General features: G+C 47.9%; 1 protein-coding gene and 1 pseudogene across 1 annotated transcript in view; both read right to left on the reverse strand.

The window, feature by feature from the left end:
- Positions 1-2,015: 2,015 nt before the first annotated feature.
- On the reverse strand, positions 2,016-2,466 carry LOC101541741 (60S ribosomal protein L31-like; annotated as a pseudogene).
- A 2,161-nt stretch (positions 2,467-4,627) lies between these two features.
- The window catches only part of ACO1 (aconitase 1), an 81,040-nt gene continuing 65,994 nt past the window's right edge, over positions 4,628-19,673 (reverse strand). Inside the window, exons 15-21 of the mRNA XM_055134173.1 lie at positions 18,611-18,735; positions 16,288-16,392; positions 14,914-15,056; positions 12,768-12,915; positions 9,200-9,322; positions 6,252-6,437; positions 4,628-5,416 (exon numbers count right to left, since the gene is read on the reverse strand). Of these exons, the coding sequence (XP_054990148.1) occupies positions 5,303-5,416; positions 6,252-6,437; positions 9,200-9,322; positions 12,768-12,915; positions 14,914-15,056; positions 16,288-16,392; positions 18,611-18,735 (944 nt within the window). The 3' untranslated portion in view covers positions 4,628-5,302. The remainder of the gene's footprint in view (positions 5,417-6,251; positions 6,438-9,199; positions 9,323-12,767; positions 12,916-14,913; positions 15,057-16,287; positions 16,393-18,610; positions 18,736-19,673) is intronic.

The following is a 19,673-nucleotide window of genomic DNA, read 5'->3' on the forward strand; positions in this document are numbered from 1 at the left end:
AGGGGACCATATGGGATGCTGGGAATCGAACCCGGGTCTGGCGGTGCAACGCAAATGCCCTACCTGCTGTACTATATTTCCAGCCCAACAAATGTCTTTCAAATGTGTCTTTGGAATATTACTTCATTTTGTATAACCCCTGTACCATATAATGAAACTGAGCTTCCTTGGGATGAGGTTTTAAAAACATCTTTCAACACAAAAAAAATATTACAGCTAAAATTCTGGACTTGCAAAGTAAAATACACAGTACCTTTAAAGATCATCTCCCTAATCTTCCTAATCTGGGACCTCCAGAAATATGGCAAGGAATTTCTGATGGCCTAAACTCCCTCAACCCTGTAACTAGCATCAAGGGGTTGATGGGTGGGTCTGTAGAATGGATGTCCTGCCACTTGTACTGACCATTATGTGTTTGATATTTTATTGGAAGTTTAAGCAGTACAAAACTAGAAGTCAGCGTAAACAGGCGGCCCAATTTATTATGATAGCTAAAATTTGCCCTAAACCCAAAGGGGGAGATGTTGGTGCTAAGCCAGGACATTAGGATGAGTCTCTGGATGCTGCCCTGCAAGCAGGAAACAGAACGGAGGCCCCACTTCTCACTAAGTGGGCAAGCTAAAAACTTGTAAGTTTGATGACCTGGATGAGTACAGCATGCTCTCATACACATGCCTAGTCATACACTATCTTGGCAGTACAAGGCAGCAGTTTCCCCCTCTCTTACACATCCTTAATCTCGATTGACCTTCAAGTATCAGGATGAGCCTTCCCTTTGCCCTATATGTACCAACCACAAGAATGTAGGATTACATCAATCTGTAGAGCCTACTGTCCAGCTCCATATCTTCTTTTGACGTTTTTAATCACAACAACATAGCACTTATAGCATACCTTTGACCAGACAATGTGAAAAAGAACCCTGATGTTCTTTTGAGGAATGCTCATCCTATAACTGTTTGTACTCTTGTTAGTGAGTCTTTCTCTGTGATGAAGTTATCAGGATGTAACTGACAAAAAAGAGAATAACAGCTGCATATTATCCCATTGTGTAGATGTACCAAAGTTTCTTTAACCAGTCATCTGTTCTCGGGCACTCGAGTTTTTTCCAGAATGCTGGGGGGAAAGGCAGCTCAGATAGAGAAGGGACCACCAAGTAAAGGGTGCTAGGAAGGCCCGTTCAGGATGGGAGATGCAGATTGAAAGTAGACTACAGACCAAACATGATGACCACTTCATACCTATACTACAAACCACAACACCCAAAAGGAGAGAGAGAGCAAAAGGGAATGCCCTGCCACAGAGTCGGGGTGGGGTGGGGGGGGGAGGACGAGGTGGGGCTCGTGGGAGGGATGCTGGGACCATTGGTGGTGGAAAACGGGCACTGGTAGAAGGAGGGGCACTTGACCATTGTATGACTGAAATGAAAGCATGAAAGTTTGTAAGTCTGTAACTGTACCTCACTAATAAATGATTCACTAATAAAAAATTTAAAAAGAATAGAAGGAGGCTGGCAGTCACTCTTCGCCTCGAGCCAGAACGAGTCTTTTCCCTCCATGCTCTATACATTCCTTTCATGTGTTTTATCTCCGTGCCTCCGACCGAAAGAATATTCATGCAATATGAGAGCAAGAAGACCAACAGTTCAGAAACCGAGTAAAAGGATTTTATTTGCTTGGCTTTGCCGTGGGAAAGGATGTGAGACCAATCCCCGAAGTGACTGGAGTTCTCAGTCTTAAAGTCACAGGCACAAAAATCTATTTTCTTATCACCACTATGGACCTAAGTGCTCTCTGGAAGTTCAGGAATGGCGAACTCATGGGGGTAGAAGTCTGCTTTCCCAGCTGTTCTTAGTGTTTTTCCATTAGGACTGACCTCAGGGTTATAGGGCATTAATATATATATATTACATATTATATATGTGTGTGTGTATGTGTGTGTAAAAAATTTTGTGACACAAGCTAGAACTCTAGCACCTTAGAGCAGAGAAGCTAAGTAACTTATCTCATTCTTCTCTTTCTGACCTGGGATGAGGTGAGCTAGTTTTTTGTTTGATTTCTTAACTTTATTAAGTTATCACCTTAGTTCTCATCCATGTTGACTGTCTGTAGATTTTTGAAAGTGGTGACAGACACACAGGTAACCAATATATAAAGTTTGGTGACTCTTCATCCTCATTACGCTTTCTGGACAAATGTACATGGATTCGGTATGGGACATTCCTTATTCCTTTGGTCCAGACAGCTTTGTTGAGCCCATTGTCAATGTCCATCATGTCCATCTCCTTCATGGTAAACTTCCAGATCTCTCTGAGTGCCTGGGACACAGAGTTTTTTGAAATCTACTCCATGGACGCACTTGTGGATGTTGATGGTGTACTCCTGCACCCCCATCTTCCTGCACCCCCATCTCACTGATGGCCATGCAGCCCTTCCTCTTGCCACCCTCCTTAGTGGGAACCATGCTGCCGGCCAGGGGAGAAAGCAAGGGGGCCGGTGAACTAAGTTTTGACCTTAGGGATCTGAATGACCAGGCCACATCCAGTGATTACTAACACACACACACACACACACACACACACACACACACACACACACACACACACACACACACACACGAGGCTGGAGAGTTGTATAGTGGGTAATGTGCTTTGCATGTGACTAATCCCAGTTATAGCCCCAGCATGACATCTGCTGGGTGTGGACCAAAGTGAATTTTTCTTTTTTAAAAAAGCTCAATTATTTTAAGGGGCTGGAGTGATAGTACAGTGGGTATTATTTTGCATGTGCCTGACCTGGGGTTCAATTCTTGGCACCGATAGGCTTCCCTGAGCAGCACCAGGAGTAATTCCTGAATGCAGAGGCAGGAGTAATCCCTGAGCACCATTGGTGTTGCCCAAAAAAACAAACCAAAAAAAAAATAATCATAAGATTAAATTGAGAGCTATAAGGTGCCCTGATAGAGACTAAAAGCTCATGACACACCATTTCCTGTAAAAAAAAAAAAATTGTACCAATTGTACTGTTTCTGAGTTGGGACCCTTACTTGAAGCTAATGCAGTCGTAAGAGTGGTCTCTAATAGGATTAGGACACTTATAAGAAGAGAGACAGACCTAGTTTCCTTCACTTTCTCCCTGTGCACGCTCGAAGAAAAGGCAGGGACACTGCAAAGGGAAAGCCAGGGAAAAGGGCCCTCACCAGAAAATGGGTTGACTGGAACCTTGATCTTGGACAGAATTCTAGCTTCTGGAGCTAGAAACACATTTTGGATGGCTAAGTTATCTAGTCTAAACCTATTTCTTAAAATAACACCAGTGGGGGAAAAAAGAGTCAACTTCGACCAAGAGTGTGGAAAGGTCGGACAGCAGCTGAATCTCACCAAGACAATGTTCATGAGAAACGGATTAGTTCCTGACATTCCATTTGCTCTCAACAGAACAAACCTCTCCGAATGCAGCAGTTATGTGTACCTAGGGCGAGAACTCAACATGACCAACGACCTGGCACCTGAGCTGCACAGGAGGAAGAGGGTGGCGTGGAACGCCTTCAAGAACATTGAAAAAGTTGTTAAGAGGACAAAGAACCTCCAGTTCCAGGCACATCTTTTCGACCCCACCATTCTTCCTGCACTAACATATGCCTCAGAGATCTGGGCCCTACGAAAACAGGACGAGAACACAATTTGGGTCTCCCAAAGAGGAATCGAAAGAGCTATGCTTGGAATATCACGTTTCACTCAAGTGAGAAGGAATCTGGAATTCTGAACTCCGTTGATGATTGAGAATCAGGGACATTGTCTCATTTGCCAAGGCATGGAAAATCAGATGGGCCAGACACATAATGCAATTTGGAGAGGACCGTTGGACTAGAGCTGTTACCGACTGGATTCCACGAGACGTCAAAAGAACACCTGGCCGCCCACCCAGGTGGTCAGACTTCTTCGTCAAGACCTTAACAAACAGTTTGAGGCTCTTCCTGCTCCTGGAGTGAATAGATGCTATTGGACTACACGAACATGCAATAGGGATGAATGGAGACGTTACTGGTGCCCACGAGAGCAATTAGACGAGCAACGGGATGACAGGTGATACAAGTGATACAAGTTATCTAGTCTAAACATATTTCTTGAAATAATGCCAATGAGGGGAAAAGAGCCAATAAACAAAAGTATACATCAGTCTACCCTCACATCACTGCTCCTGCTCCCCCGCCCCCATACTTTTTTTTTTTTTTGGCATGACACCTAGAGGTAATCAGGGGATATTCCTGGCTCTGCACTTAAGAATCATTCCTGCCAGTGCTCAAGGACCCATACGGGATATCGGGCATGGCCTCGTGCAATGGCTTACCCACTGTACTAATGCTCTGGCCCCTCCTGCTTCTTTCTTGTCCGATTCCCCAACAGGGTAGACTTATCTCGACTCAGATAACATATTGGTGACTCAACCCTTCCATGTAACGCGCATGGTACCAATATCAACACAAAAGCAGACTCTCAAAGTCATTCACGCTTTGGGATATTGTGATCCAAGATTCACTCTGTTCTATATATCCTGAAACAACCCCTGCCTGCTCACCCCCCCCCCTCCACACACACGCAATCGCGATTCACTTCCAAAGTCAATGATGGTTTTCCTTGAAAATAGATTTAATTTTATTCCAATGAGAATGCTCCACGTCTCTCCCCAAAACCACCTCAACGAAAGTTCTCCTCTTAGTGAATGACATTTTTTTCCAGAGAAAAAATTTTAAAGATCATAAAGGAAAACTGTATATGTCTTTAACGATGAGCTATCAAAAGGTACATAATAAAAACAACTGCAGTGTGTCACCTGTCCAGGAGGCGTCTGGTGGAGGAGAACCACATCCCGGCTCTGATCTGACTTGCGAGGAAGCTCCTTCCTTTCTACCACGTAAGCTAACGCTGGTTCATGGGGAAAGGAAATGACCTCAGGGAAACGGCTTTTGCTGCTAGAGCACAACAGGGAGGGGCCACAAAGAAAAAAAAGGCTGGAGCCGCCTTCTTGGGAAGACTTGCTGCAGGCCAAGAGTGAAAGTGACACTCTGCCCCATAACTTTCAAGGTGAGCTCTTTGACTGGAAGACTCACGTGTCCGTGCTAACTGCCAGAGTTTAGAAAAGGATGAGAAGATTAACAAAATTCGAGAATATAGAAACTGCTGATTTGGAATTTGGAGGAAAAGGCCCCCAAGAAGGGCAGCGCCCCCAGTTGCTCCCTTAGGCTTCTCCATCGGGGGGTGGGGGAGTGCCCTCTCGGCCTGGGGCTCCTGCGACGGGCAGGGCTACTTGGCCATCTTGCGGATCATGTAGTTGAGGATGCCCCCGTTGTGGAAGTACGTGAGCTCCACGTCGGTGTCAAACCTCATGATGGTATGGAAGGTCTTTCCGGTATCCAGCTGCCAGGACATGGGATGAAGAAAAAAAAATGAGGTGAGGCAGGTGGCTGGACAAGACGCCCCGCCAGGGTCCTGGAGGTTGTGAAGCTCCGGGCCCCAGCCCAGCGCCCCCTAAATCAGAACTGCATTTGAACAAGATTCTACTGCAGAGAATAAATGATGGAGGTTAAGAGCTGCCCTAGAATTGCAGGAGTTTGTAGCAGCGGTGGCTAGGATTTTACCAACCCTCTCCAGGGCGTCCTTGGGAGGCAACTGGCTCCGGTGGGCAGACATCTGATACGGCTGTGGGCAGGGGAGTGTAGCCGCTCGCTCACCCTGGACCACTTTAGACTCCCTGGCCGCCTCTGCCTGTGGGGCTCAGTCCCTGGGGGCCCTGAAAGCCAGCTGGCTTCGGGAGCTGTCATGCTCACTTCTGGGATAACCAGAACTCAGAGTGGGAAGGGCTATGGCCGCAATTCACAGGTTTGTCATAAAAAAAAAAAGGTGCATTTTAGGTAATGTGCAAATGTCCTCTCCCTGAACCTCCGTCAGAAGTTACATCAGGAAATCCACAGGTGTCATCCTTGCCTCATCATAAAGGCAGGTACAAAAGGTCCAGGTGGAGGAGCTCCCCCACCCCCTACACACACACACACACACACACACACACACCCAATGCCTGCTCATTTCTCTCTCTCTCTCTCTCTCTCTCACACACTCACACACACACACAAACACACACACACATACAACACCGCTCATTTTCTTCGGATAAGATTATCCAAACACCAAGTCTGTTTAGCTGGGCCTGGCATGGTGGGGTGGCTTGGGGGGACGGGAGGATGCTCTGCCTTACCTTGACCTGTATTTTCATCCGTGGTTTGAGGTCTTCTGGAATGATGACAGTGTATCGCTCCCGCCCCGTGAGTCCCAGAGTGTCTGCGTTCTCCCCCGGGAGATACTCAAGTGGGATCACTCCCATTCCAACCAAGTTACTGCGGTGAATCCGTTCGTAACTCTCCGCCAGGACGGCTTTGATCCCCTGAGGAGCCAAGGCAGAAAGAAGGGTTGTTTGGGGCCAGAGAGACAGTACAGTGGGTAGGGCGCCCACCTCACGTGCAGTCCACCCAGGTTCAATCCCTGGCATGCATATGGTTTTCTGAATCCCCCAGGTGTGATTCCTGACTGCAGAGCAAGGAGCAAGCACTGAGCACCACCAGGTGTGGCCCAAACGAACAAACAAAAATGTTGGACGTGGTTCCCATTTTTTGGTTTTATTTTGTTTTGTTTTGGCCACACCTGGCAATGCTAAGGGCTTCTACCTGGCTCTGCACTTAGGAGTCACACCTGGCGGTACTCAGAGAATCACATGGGATGCTGGGGTCTGAACCCATTTTGGCTGCATGCAAAGCAAGCGCCTTATCCACTATACTATCTCTCTGGCCCCTGCTCCCATCTTCCTTCCACTTTATAATGGCTAATGTCAAACTGTCCTCACACCTAAATTCTTTATAAATACCAAATGACTCTGTGCATCAAATGTCACCCCCTAGTGGGACCAGCCCCTTCCCCTGCACAGATGAGGCCCTGAGTTGCAGCCCACGAACGACTCCTGGCTCCTGAAAGGCCATGATCCCAGAGAGGCACACAAACCAATCTCAGGCCATGATCCCAGAGAGGCACACAAACCAATCTCAGAACCCAGAGGCTTTTGGCAGAAATCCCTCCAGACTTATTGCTAAAATATCAGAAATCCAAGCGTGGCTTGGCGGCCACGTGACATCATATGCTCTTCATAATCAGCAATAGAAAACAAATTATCTAATGATGCCTTTTCAGCAGGTCTGATTGTTCGGGAAAATTCCAAATAATAATGGTGGGTCTTTCGTCGAAATACTGAATGTGATCAAAGTAGAGAGAGAGTAAAGTGGAAATCATCTGTCACATAGGCAGGGGGAGGGGTGGGAGGGTGGGTATAATGGGGTTCTTGGTGGTAGAAAATGTGCACTGGTGAAGGGATGGGTGTTTGATCATTGTATGACTGAGACTTAAACTGGAAAGCTTTGTAACTGTTCGCATGGTAATTCAAAAATTAAAAAAAAAAAAGTAAAAAAAAAAATGTCATCCCCTAATGTGCCACCTTATACCACCTATCCAATCTTAGCGGGCTGCTTACAGTCATTATGTGAGCACTTACAGCAACTCTTATTCTACCTGCTGTACTGGGGGCTGGGAGCAAGTGCTACGACTAATTCTCTTTGCTCTGGGCAGTGGCTGTATCTGATATTTGGGTTTTGTTTTTTGTTTTTTGCTTTTTGAGTCACACCCGACTATGCACAGGGGTTACTCCAGGCTCATGCACTCAGGAATTACTCCTGGCGGTGGTCGGGGGATCATATGGGATACTGGGAATTGAATCTGGGTTGGCCATGTGCAAGGCAAACGCCCTACCAGCTATGCTATCGCTCCAGCTCCTGTATCCAATATTTGAACCCAGGTGGCCCAACCAGGTCCAGCACCACATCATCAGAGAGACATTTCTGAACCCACCCCCTTTCTGCCCTGCATCTATACCACAAAACAACAGCAAGAAAATTCTTTCCCTTGAACTTGGCTACGGTTGCAGGCCTTTTTACAAACAGATTTAATCATAAGAGCAATGTTCTGAGCATCCTACAGAGAAAGTAAATGATTATCTTCTCTGTGCTGCCGTTTCAAGGATAAAAATGCATTGAGGGCCAGAGAGATAGTACAGTGGGTAGGGCACTTGTCTTGCATGTTGCCTACTTGGATTTAATCCCCAGCACTAAATAGGATCCCCTGAGCCCCACCAGGATTGACCACTGAGTACAGAGCCAGGAGTAAGCCCTTAGCACTGTAAGGTATGACCCTCCCTCCCCAACACACACCTGCCCCCTCATGTCCCCAGAAAAGGTGCATTGTATATTTGATATTTAGCTTTCCCTAATTTACTAGTAATTTATAACTGGCAATATACAGAAACAATTAAGAATCAACCAACCAGGATACTCAAATGAATGAGAACATTGCATTTTCACAGCTAGTGAACTGCGATACAGTAAGAGACCCATAAAAAGCTTCCCACTGTCTAGGGTAGACTTTCAGTACCTCTGGCATCAGGGTATAAGAGAAACTTGTTTAAAATGTGGCATCCTGGGCACTAGCCCTGCCTACCTCTTGAGAGAGCATGATCCCAGAGAAGACAGTGATTTCTGTTTGTTTCTGGGCTACTCCTAGGAGATGGAGGGGGGCCTTCTACTTGCTCTGTGTTCAAGGGTCACTTCCAGGCAGGAGCTCGGGGGACCCTGAGGTGCCTGGGACTGAACATGGGTCTCCCGCAGGCTAAGCACACACAGCCCAGGAATCCATCTCCCTGACCCTGAGACAATGCTTCTCAAACTTGGCTACGTGTAAGAATTCCCATGGAGTGGACTGGAGAGAGAGTACCATAGGTGGGTAGGATGTCTGCCTTGCACGTGGGTGGCTGATGCGGGTTCAATCCCCGGTATCCCATATGGTCCCCTAAACACTGCCAGGAGTGATTCTTGAGTGCAGAGCCAGGAGTAACATGCACTCAATGCACTTTCTCCTTAGCGATTAGGTCAGGATCTCTGACGAGGGGCCCTAGACACAGGCATTTAAGTGTCAAAGCTAATCTACAGAGGAAGGGCAGATTCTCCGATTCTCCAGGACAGCAGGTATCTGGCGTGGATGTAGGCACGGATGGATGTGCTCCCTGGTCAGCGGTGCAAGTGCCCACACGCAGGGCTGTGTCCTACTCACCAGGAGGAAGGGGCCCTTGGCGGCCCAGTCGCGGGAGCTGCCCGAGCCGTACTCTTTGCCAGCCAGAATGATGAGGGGCAGGCCGGCCTGCTGGTACCTCTCAGCAGCGTCAAACACGTCAAGCTGTGGGAAGGAAGAAGGAGATTTCAGAGGTGCAGTCAGGGCCTGCAGCAGGGACACCGTGAGGCCTGGACACTAGTGCAGGGTGAGGAGGGCCTGCCGTGGCCAGAGGCAGCACAAAGCCAACACAGACTCAACCCTCGTGGTCCCTTTACAACCCCCGTGACCCCAGCGGTTTCCCCCCACCAAACTGCACTCAATATTCTTTTACCAGAAATACTTCTTTGTTGTCCTGGTTTTAGAAAAATATCCCAGTCCTAGAGCATCATGGGAGAAAGGAAACTAAAGGAGGTGGAATTCCCCGCTCCCCCACCCACACACACACCCGTCTTCTCTTTCACAGATTCAAGTGTTTACTTTTTGGCTTTGGGGTGATGTCTGGCAGTGCTCCACGGACCCTATGTGGCGCCCAGCATTGAGTCAGGGATGACCCTGTACATAGGAAATGCCTTAACCACTGTGCTCTCTCGCTCTGCCTTCTCAGCTAGTTTAAAACTTAAGAGAAAACAGACTCCCACCTAAACCTGAGTTTTCTTTCATTTTGTTTTGGGGTCAGACCTGGCAGTGCTCAGAGGTCACTCCTGGCAGAGGTCAGGGGACCATATGGGGTTGCTGGGATTGAATCTGGGTCGGCAGCATAGAAAGAAGGCAAGAGCTCTACCCTCTACCCCCTGTACTATCTCTCCATCCAAGAGGTGACTTTTTTTTGCACTTAAAGTTTTCTTCCAGTCTGGGTACTATCAGATCCCTCTCCTTTTATTCCTCTTCTTTGTCTGGGGATAGGCCTTTCAAGATTTAAGACTTGGCTCAGAGACCATTTCCCTATGACTCAATCTCCTCATTTACTATGTTGTGTGTCCTGGCGGGTGGTAATCACCGCCAGTGTGTGTGAGCCTTAAGCTCGGGTCCATGACCCTCCCCATCCTCTCTATTCAACTCTCGGACACTCGAAAACTGACCGCATTCTTCTTCATGCCATCATGTTATTATTCCTGCTTGGCTATCAAACACAGTTATCTACTTGGCTGGGTCCTGGTATTCAGGGATTATCTACGAAGAGTTTTCTTTGCAAATACCCAGAATCAATAGCAAGTGAAATGGTATTTGTGCCAAGACCACTGGTGCCTGAGCCGAGCGAGATCCTGGGCTTGAATCTCAGCTTCTCCTTTGTGTGACCCAAGAGTCACAGGAGATGGCTCAGCTTCAGGATTCCCGTGTAAAACAAGCATAGTCGAGGCTGGAGAGATAGAATGGTGGGTAGGGCACTTGCCCCTACACCCAGCCAAACCAGGTTCGATCCCTGGCACCCCATGGCCCCCTGAGCAGTCTATGAGTGCTCCCTGAGTGCAGAGCTAGAAGCAAGCTCTGAGCACCACTGGATGTGGCTCAAAAACTAATTAAATAAAAACATGGGGCTGGAGCAATAGCACAGCGGGTAGGGCATTTGCCTTGCATGCGGCCAACCCGGGTTTGATTCCCAGCATCCCATATGGTCCTTTGAGCACCGCCAGGGGTGATTTCTGACTGCAGAGCCAGGAGTAACCAATGTGCATTGCCAGGTGTGACCTATAAAGAAAAAAAAAAAAGAAAAAAGGAAAAAAAAACCACAAAAACAGATAATTAAAGCTCATCCTCCTAATAACTCTCATAGAATTATTTCCAGTAAAAAAAGTCAGCATCTGTGAGGAGCATAGAATAATACGTGAGACGTAGGAAGTTGCACATAAATACAAGCCATTACTATTATTATTTGAAAAGTGGAGAGTCATCTCTAAAGCCGTTCAGTTTTCAACAGCCCTATAGCACCCGCTGAGCAGGGAGGTGACACAGATGACCCATGTACAGGCACTATTCTAGGTGTGACAACTTTTTAAAAATTTTTTGCTTTTTGGCCACACCTGGGGATGTTCAGGGGTGACTCCTGGCCCTGCACGCAGGAATTATTCTTGGCAGTGCTCGGAGGACCATATGGGATGCTGGGGGTTGAACCTGGCTCGGCCATGTGCAAGGCAAGTGCCCTTCCCGCTGCACTATTGCTCCAGCCCTAGGCGTGACTCCTTTTACATTCAAGCCTCAGAGCCTAACAAAATAGGAGTCACTTCTGCTTCATAGGTTAAGAGGAAAGAAAATCTTGGGGGCCGGAATGATAGCACTGTGGGTAGGGCACTGGCCTTGTACATGGCCACCCGAGTTTGATCCCTGGCATCCCAAATGATCCCCAAGCACTGTCAAGAATAATTCCTTAGTGCAGAGCCAGGAGTAATCCCTGAGCACTGCCGGGTGTGACTCAAAAATTAAAAAAGAGAAAAGAAGATCAAAGAGATTGGGATGAGGTGGAGCAGGGACTTGAAATCAGTGTGTCTGACTCAAAGGTCAGCTCCCTCTTTTTCCCGCCTCCCTAGTCTCCCTCCCTGAGTCCAGCTGGAATATACCAATTACAGGTCACTCCCCTAAGACACAGCTGGCCTCCACATTCCTTCCTTCCTAAAGGGTATCAGCGTTCTTGCTAAATTTAGCACATCTTGCTAAATATCCTCTACCTTAACCTGGAATTTCCCTTCTTGCTCTTAAAGAGTCTGAATGATAAATTCTTCTCAGATACCTTTTATTTATTTATTTGGTTTTGGGGCCACACATGGCCATGCTCAGGGCTTACTCCTGACCCTGTGCACAGGGATCACTCCTGGCGGGGCTCAGGGAACCATATGTGGTTCTGGGAATCAAACTTGGATCAGATGGGTACAAGGCAAGTGCCCTACATGCCGAACTATTGCTCCAGCCCCAAGAAATTTCTTTGCATATCAGGTTTTCGGTTTTGGATCTTTAGTTTTTGGCTGTGGGTTTTTTTTTGTTGTTGTTGGTTCTTAGTTTTTGAGCCATCGTCAGTGATGCTCAGGGCTCAGTCCTGCCTCCGAACTCAGGAATTACTTCCAGTGGCGCTATCATATGTGGTGCCAGGGACGGAACTTGGGTCAGCTGCGTTTTTTTTTTTTTTTTTTTTGCTTTTTGGGTCACACCCAGCGATGCTCAGGGGTTACTCCTGGCTTTGCACTCAGGAATTACTCCTGGCGGTGCTTGGGGGACCATATGGGATGCCGGGGATCGAACCCGGGTCAGCCGCGTGCAAGGCAAACGCCCTACCCGCTGTGCTATCGCTCCGGCCCCTCAGCTGCGTTTTTAAACTCAACTCTCAGGAAACTAGATCAAGTTAAACATCAGCGACATCCGCAGGTAGGATGCGGCTGCTGCACACTTTCAGGGCATGTCTGCTGGGGATTAACTTTACATCCATGACTACCCAGCAAGAAGTACTAGAGGAAGGCAGAGGTAAGACGGAACCGAGGGAAAACATAAGAACTAAAGGGAAAAAAAGCAACTGAGGAAATAGCCAACTGCCCAGAGGCTAACAGATGCTGGGTTTTTGAGGAAGTAGAGAGATGATACTCACGACTTCACCAGATGGCAGATGAATAGTCTGTGGTGCCTGCTTGTTCAGAAACTTGTTTAATAAGCGAATGTTGGCGAATGTCCCTCGTGCCATGATGGCATCATTACCTCGGCGGGAACCATATGAGTTGAATTCTCGTGGAGTCAGCCTATTAAGACAGAGCAGGAGAGGAAACAAAATGGTCATCCAACTTAGCTAACACCAAAAGGAAACCCTCTCAACCCAGCTATTTCTCTAAGTCTACCAGGCACTGCTGATGAGGTCAGAGATAGAAGGGACGTGTTGGGGGGAGAGGCAGCAACCTACTTGGAAGTACACAGCCAAATGAAAAAAAGAAAAAAATCAGGAGGAATGAGAATAAAATACTAAAAGTGTACATGAAAGAAGCAATGAGAGGACTCAGGTCAGACCAGTGAGATGGAGCCAGGAGTGGCGGAAAAATTCTGCCCCTACCCCATCAGAAACTCGAATAGCAGACACACAACTACAAGTTATAATTTTTACAAGATAAAGATCAAAGTAGTACCAAAGAGGCAGAGTGGCTATCCCTAGTCCTGAAACAGCAGAACTGTGTCGGTGGAGCCCTACATAACGAAAGGCCTTGGGTCCTCAAGCTCATTTCACAGTCCATGTGGTGACCATCACGCATCTGTTTCTGGAAGTATCAGTGGGCATGTGTGTGTGTCTGTATGGTGGAGATCTAATCCGAGGATTCAGAAAGTCTAAGAGGGAACTGGAGAAGCAGGTGGGTTAAATGTCTGTAAGCCACTGAGATCACATCCACCACACTGGGAATGATACCTGCTTTCATTCAGAGCTTGAGATAATCTGTGTCTCCAAAGAGTGTCCATTGCCACCATGAATTGAAGAACGGTGTTTCGATTATGCTCTTTGCTTGGGAGCCTAGAGGCCCAGGCCTAAAGAAGTAGACTCAGGCGGGCAAGAAAGAGAGCACAGTGGGTAGGGAGCTCGCCTTCCATGCAGCTGGCCTGGGCTCAATCCCTGGCACTCCATACGGTTCCCCAAGCACCGAGAAAAAGGGATTCCTGAGTGCAGAGCCAGGAGTAATCACCTGGCACTGATGGGCATGACTCTAAAACCAAAACAAAGGAAACCAAAAGCAAACAAAAGGAGGAGATCTAGGAGGTGGGGAGAGGAAGCCTGAGGAGCAGCACGAAAGGCCGATTTGGAACTAGCTTCGATTAAGATGAGAGATGGAGAGATAGTACAGTGGGTAGGGTGTGTGCACGGGGCAGACTCAGGCTCCATCCCATGGCACCCCCCATAGCCCCCTGAACCCCTCCAGGAGTAATCCCTGAGTCAGAAGCAAGCCCTGAGCACCACCAGGTGTGGCCCTCAAGCCAAAACCAGACGGGTGCCCTAAGACAGCTCTGGTAGTAGCAGTAAAAACTGACTGAAGAAAGGACTGACACATGGAGGCAGGAACTGCAAATCCTCGAAGCTGTTTTCCAACTAGAGCATATAACCCCCGACAGCCATGCTGAGCTTCAAGGGTGACCAGAGACGCCAACAGATTAACAGCAGAGCAGGTAGGGGACAGAGCGCGAGGCTGACGTGGGTTTGATCCCTGACGCCTCATATGCTCCCCCCCAAGCCCCTGCCACCCCGCCCCCAACTACCCAGTGATCCCTGAGTGCACAGCCGGTCATAAACTCTCAGCACAGCCAGCCAGTCACTCTGGGGACAGCATACTGGCTAAAAAAAGCAGACCCCAGTCCTACTCTGCTGGGGTGGATGTGCTGAGGACCTAAACAGAATACAATTTGTTCTCCAACCCCAGGGGTGAGTGGCGAGTGAAAAACCAGAGTTAGATTCCAAAGAGACCAACCGTGTGAAAAGAAAAATACTGGCCTCATTCTTTAAAAACAAAACAAAACAAAACAAAACAAAACAAAAAAAACACTTATTTTTTCGGTTTCTGGTCCACAACCTGCAGTGCCTGGGGGCTACTGAAAAGGATGTTGCTTGGGGGTGTCACTCCTAGACGTGCTGGCCAATGGTGCAATGCCAGGAGTGGAGCCGGGCCTCCCGAAGGCCTGGCACAGTAGCCCGCCGAGCGCTCTCCCTGGCGCCCCCTCTGTGCCTTCTGTCTCGCTCAGACTTTGCGCCCCTTGCTCAGACTTACCCTCTGTTAGTCAAGTAACGAGCAGCAGGGCTGTTCCTTGCGATGTTTCCAGCTGGAGAGATGTGGTCTGTTGTGACGGAATCTCCCAGGTTTAAGAGCACGTAGGCATCCACTATAGACTCTGGGCGCTGAAGGTCCAAAGTCTAGTGCAGAATACAAGGAGTCAGGGGGGGGCCGAGTGACAGCACAGCGGGTAAAAAGTTTGCCTCTTAGGCAGCCACCCTGGGTGCGAATCCCAGCATCCCATATGGTCCCACAAGCACTGCTAGGAGAAATTCCTGAGGAAAGAGCCAGGAGTAGCCCCTGGGCATCACTGGGTGCCCCCCGACACCTCGTTTCCCCGCCCCCACACCCCCCAAATAAAGATACAGGAATTATCCTGCACCTGGATGCTCTCAAAAAGTTCCCAGGGCAGTCTGTACAATCTCCAGGCCTGGCCCTGACCTGCTTAGCACTGAGTTAAGTCCTCTTGTAGGAGTCCTTCTAAGACCATCATCACTACTTGCCCTTAATGCTTGCAACCCACCAGTTTCTTTTTTTTGAACGTTCTAATTTTGTTCAAAAACTCCAGTCAGGAAATAGTTGATGCTATTCACCAACTTTTAACAAGATGGAGCAGCTCCTCCTAATCTCAATTGTATAGCAAGGAAATAGGACATCTACTTACTACACACTGGCTTTAAATGACTATGTATTTTTAAATCACTAAGAAACAACTCTGTAGAATTCAAGACTTTTTTCCTGCTTTTGATCTTCAATATCGTTTTTTTACAGGGTGTGAGGGGCTGGGGATTCAGACCGCACCTGACAATTGCTCCTCTTGATTGCGCTTAGAGGGGTGTCAAGTGATGTTTGAAATCAAACCCGGGCTCCTGCCTATAAAGCATGTGCTCCAGCCCTTCGAGCCCTCTTCCTGGTCCTGATCCTCAGTGTTTTACTGTGGAACCCATCCCTGCTTCCCAGCTCACAGTTTTCTATCTGCTTGTGTTTGCTATGGGGCAACACTCAGAGCTTACTCCTGACTTTGCACTCAGGGATCACTCCTGGCAGTGCTCGGGGGACCATATATGGTGCCAGAGATAGAATCCAGGTAGACCACATGCAAGAACTCCCTGTTTTCTCTCTCCAGCCTTCCAGCACACTTTTAAGATATGAATAAGACCTAATTTAAAAAATATATACATTATCACATTTTCTTATGGAGAAATAAAAACAAAAAGTCTTACAGAATGCTCCTCCCCCCAAAAAAAACCCCAAACAAAAAATATAAAACAACCCCCAAAGCACAAAGGTAGGAGGTGATAAATTATACTTTACACAGCAAAAATCCTTTTAATGAATTAATTTTGTTAAAAAAACAAGATAAAATCATACCAGTTTTTCAAAAAACGGTGGTGATTTAATGTAGGTAGATTTGGGGTTCCAGCAATACAGCGTATCTGTTGGGGCAGCTAAGGCATTCCAGCTTTCATTCACAGTCTAGAAAAGAAAGACAGAGTCCCATTTTATTCTAAAGAAAAGGTAAAGAGCAAACCCAGAACATATAAGATCAGAATACAACAAAAACCATTCTTGTTCTAAAAAAAGTCATGCAGAAGAATTCCTTTAGCTGAATAAGGGCCAGTTGAGTCATTCTTTTTTTTTTTTAATAACTATTTTATTTTTTTCTTTATTTTTTAATAAGTGAGTCATCGTGAGGGTACAGTTACGAACTTACCCATCTTCGTGCTTGTGGTTCCCTCATACAATGTTCGAGAACCCATCCCTCTACCAGTGTCCATTCTCCACCACCAATGAACCCAGTATCCCTCCCACCCTCCAATCCCATCCTCAGCTGAGTCATTCTCAGTCAAAAAACGTGCAGACAGAGTGAGAGGCAGCCTTCGCCAGCCTCCTCCAGGCCTCCACCCCCGCTGGCTGAGTGGGGATAAACCAACCCACACATTTCCAACACTGGGTTATCAAGGGAGTGAGCCTCTTATCTCTCCTACTCCCTCTGTCTCCTTGACAGCTACGTGCCTGTAAGAGACCAGACCAGCAAGGCCCAGAGAAGGCCTCCAGCTAGTAGCAGGAAGGAACCGAGTTGTTATAATCGCAGCCCTCTAGGAACCCAACCCTGCAAGGACACTGGAGTGGCCTTAGAAGTGGTTCCCCAGCCCCTCTCCCCACAGCCGAGCCTTCAGATGAGCTGCAGTCCCACGGGCACGGAGTCACTGAGTGGCACTGTGTGAAGGGGAGGCACCGAGATCCCCCACCTGTAGATACTGGGAGATGATAAACCAATGCCTTGAGTCACTGGTTTTCCAGCAGTAAATAATTAGCATCCATTTGTCAGTGCTCATTTATGAAAGGGTAATCTAGACAGTAGGAGGAGGGGGGTGGGGAGGAAATGATTTACTCTCAAGATTTTGGGAGACACACTTCCAGGTAACAGGGTTGTTGGAGACACAATGACGCCATCTATCTGTTCATACTGTCCTCAATTCTCTCCACAGGTCTCTCCACCCACCCTCTGGAGAAACGCGTTCAGTCCTATCCCAACCAAACTCCTGGGCAGCATGTGGAAGGAAGGGGGCAGTGTGAGCCCCGTGTCACCCTGCACCCCAGCCTGATCTTTGTCTACTTCACTCGGGTCAGCAGCCTGAGTCCCTTTAACACAGGAAGCAGGCAAAGGAATAAATAAGCCAGTACGAAGCAGGTACTTTTTCTCTCTACCAGAGAAAGTTTTATTTATTTTTAGCAGTTGGGTCTGCCTTCCTTTTTAGCAGTTCGGCCCTCCCTCCCTCCCTCCCTCCCTTCCTTCCTTCCTTCCTTCCTTCCTTCCTTCCTCTTTCCTTCCTTCGTTTCTTTCCTTCTACTGTTTAGAACTTTTTTTTTCTTTTAAAACATACAAACAATTATGAGTGTTTACATTTACCCAACTCATTCCAGGTCAGACACACAAGCCCCATGAGAGTAGGAGACAAGGGCCACAGTGGACCGAGGGCCCTTAAGTGTCTTGAGAGAGCTCGACAACATAGACAACAGAATCTGGGGCCGGAACGAAAGTGCAGCAGGTAGTTTTGCCTTGCACGTGACCTCCCTGAGCTCCATCCCTACAACCCCATATGCACACGGTCCCTGCATGCAAGGCCAGGAGTCAGCCCTGAGCATTACTGGATGTGGCCTCAAAACAAACCAAAAAAAGACAACAGAATCTGAGAACTGGCCTACAGAAATGATCTTTTCAGTATGGGGAACATGGGGGGGTGACTTGGGGGTGTTGGGGAACCTGGGGTAAGGGTGGGGGTAAGCGGACACTCTGATGGAGGACGTGGTGCTGGAACACTGTCTGCACGGAAACCCAATCATTGGCACTACTATAAATCACAGTATCTTAAAAATTTTAAATTAAAAATTAAAAACAAAAGCTAAACCAAAACAACAACTCGCCAAGAATCACGTACAACTTAGGCCTTTTTATCCTGAGGCTGCCACTCACTTGTCCAAATCCGGAAATAGCTGGAGAATGTGGAGCTGGTAAAAATGTGAGTCACAGGCAAAAAATGACTGAGAACCACTTCCCTCATCCCCTGAAGAAATGACTGTTAGTTTCTGAACATTTATCTGTTAGCTGATAAGTGTGCTAGCTTTAGGACCTGCAGAGACACAGGGAAAGTCACGGGCTAGTTCCGGGCGGGCTGGGGGGCTCACTGACCTCTATTTTCTGATAGACCTCCTTAAACATCCCGGGGATGACGTACTGCCGCTCCACTGCCTGGATCTCATCTCGGGTCGGCCAGATATCTTTCAGAAAGACTTGTTGTCCTTTCGTGTTTACTCCTGGGGGAGGAAAACGTTTACTGACAAGAAAAATCGCATTTCATATTCCATCTTCAGCACGACACACAGTCAGTCCTGTTCTCCGTGTTTCTCGTGTTCTACCCAGTCTGCCCGTGCTGAGTCAGTGAGGACCCAGTCGGCGCCCCTGGGGGAACACGGGGGTGCGTAATTCTGTAACATCTCTACCTCCACAACTCCACCCGCGCTTGGTCTTGCTTCAGGTGTGTTTTTGTTTGGGCACACCTTATTTAATGTGTATTGCAGAGGCATCAACATTGGATTCAGGGCTACCAGTCCTGCAAGCCTTTCCTGAGTGCAGTGTGGCTACCGAGGGACCGTCTCCCAGGTTTCCTGTGTTTAGAATCACTCGACGGCACCTCGGAGCACTCCCGTATGCGTGCAGCCCACCCCTGCTCCTGCCAACAGAGAAATTACCAACACCAAGTAGAAAAATGCAAAATCCGGGCTCCTAACTGTGAGCCATGGGCTCACCTCTGTAAAGAGCCGAAAAGAGTAGGCAGAAGCCGGCCTTGCTCAGCCCCGGCAGAGAAGGTCGATATTGGGTACTCAAAGTCTTCACCCCTCGTGCATGGCTATGCATAAATGACCAGGAACAGGACAAGCACTGCTCTGGGGGTTAAAATCTGTTTGATGAGGCCCAGGCAGACTGGCTCATGGTTGGAAGCTTGCTACAAGTGAGGGGGGTAGAGGGCAGTTAGGATAGAGGCAGGACCACTAGGACAGTAATAGTTGGAAATGATCACTCTGGGCAGGAACTGAGGGCTGAGAGGGGGTAAAGGGTTATACATGATAACCTTTCAGTGCCTGTACTGCAAACCATAATGCCCAAAGCGGGGGCGGGGGGGGACAGAGAGAGAGAGAGAGAGAGAGAGAGAGAGGTGGAGGGAGACAAGGAGGGATGAGGAGAGAGCTCAACT

The sequence above is a fragment of the Sorex araneus genome, chromosome 1 (genome assembly GCF_027595985.1).
Source record: "Sorex araneus isolate mSorAra2 chromosome 1, mSorAra2.pri, whole genome shotgun sequence".
Lineage (NCBI taxonomy): Eukaryota > Metazoa > Chordata > Mammalia > Eulipotyphla > Soricidae > Sorex > Sorex araneus.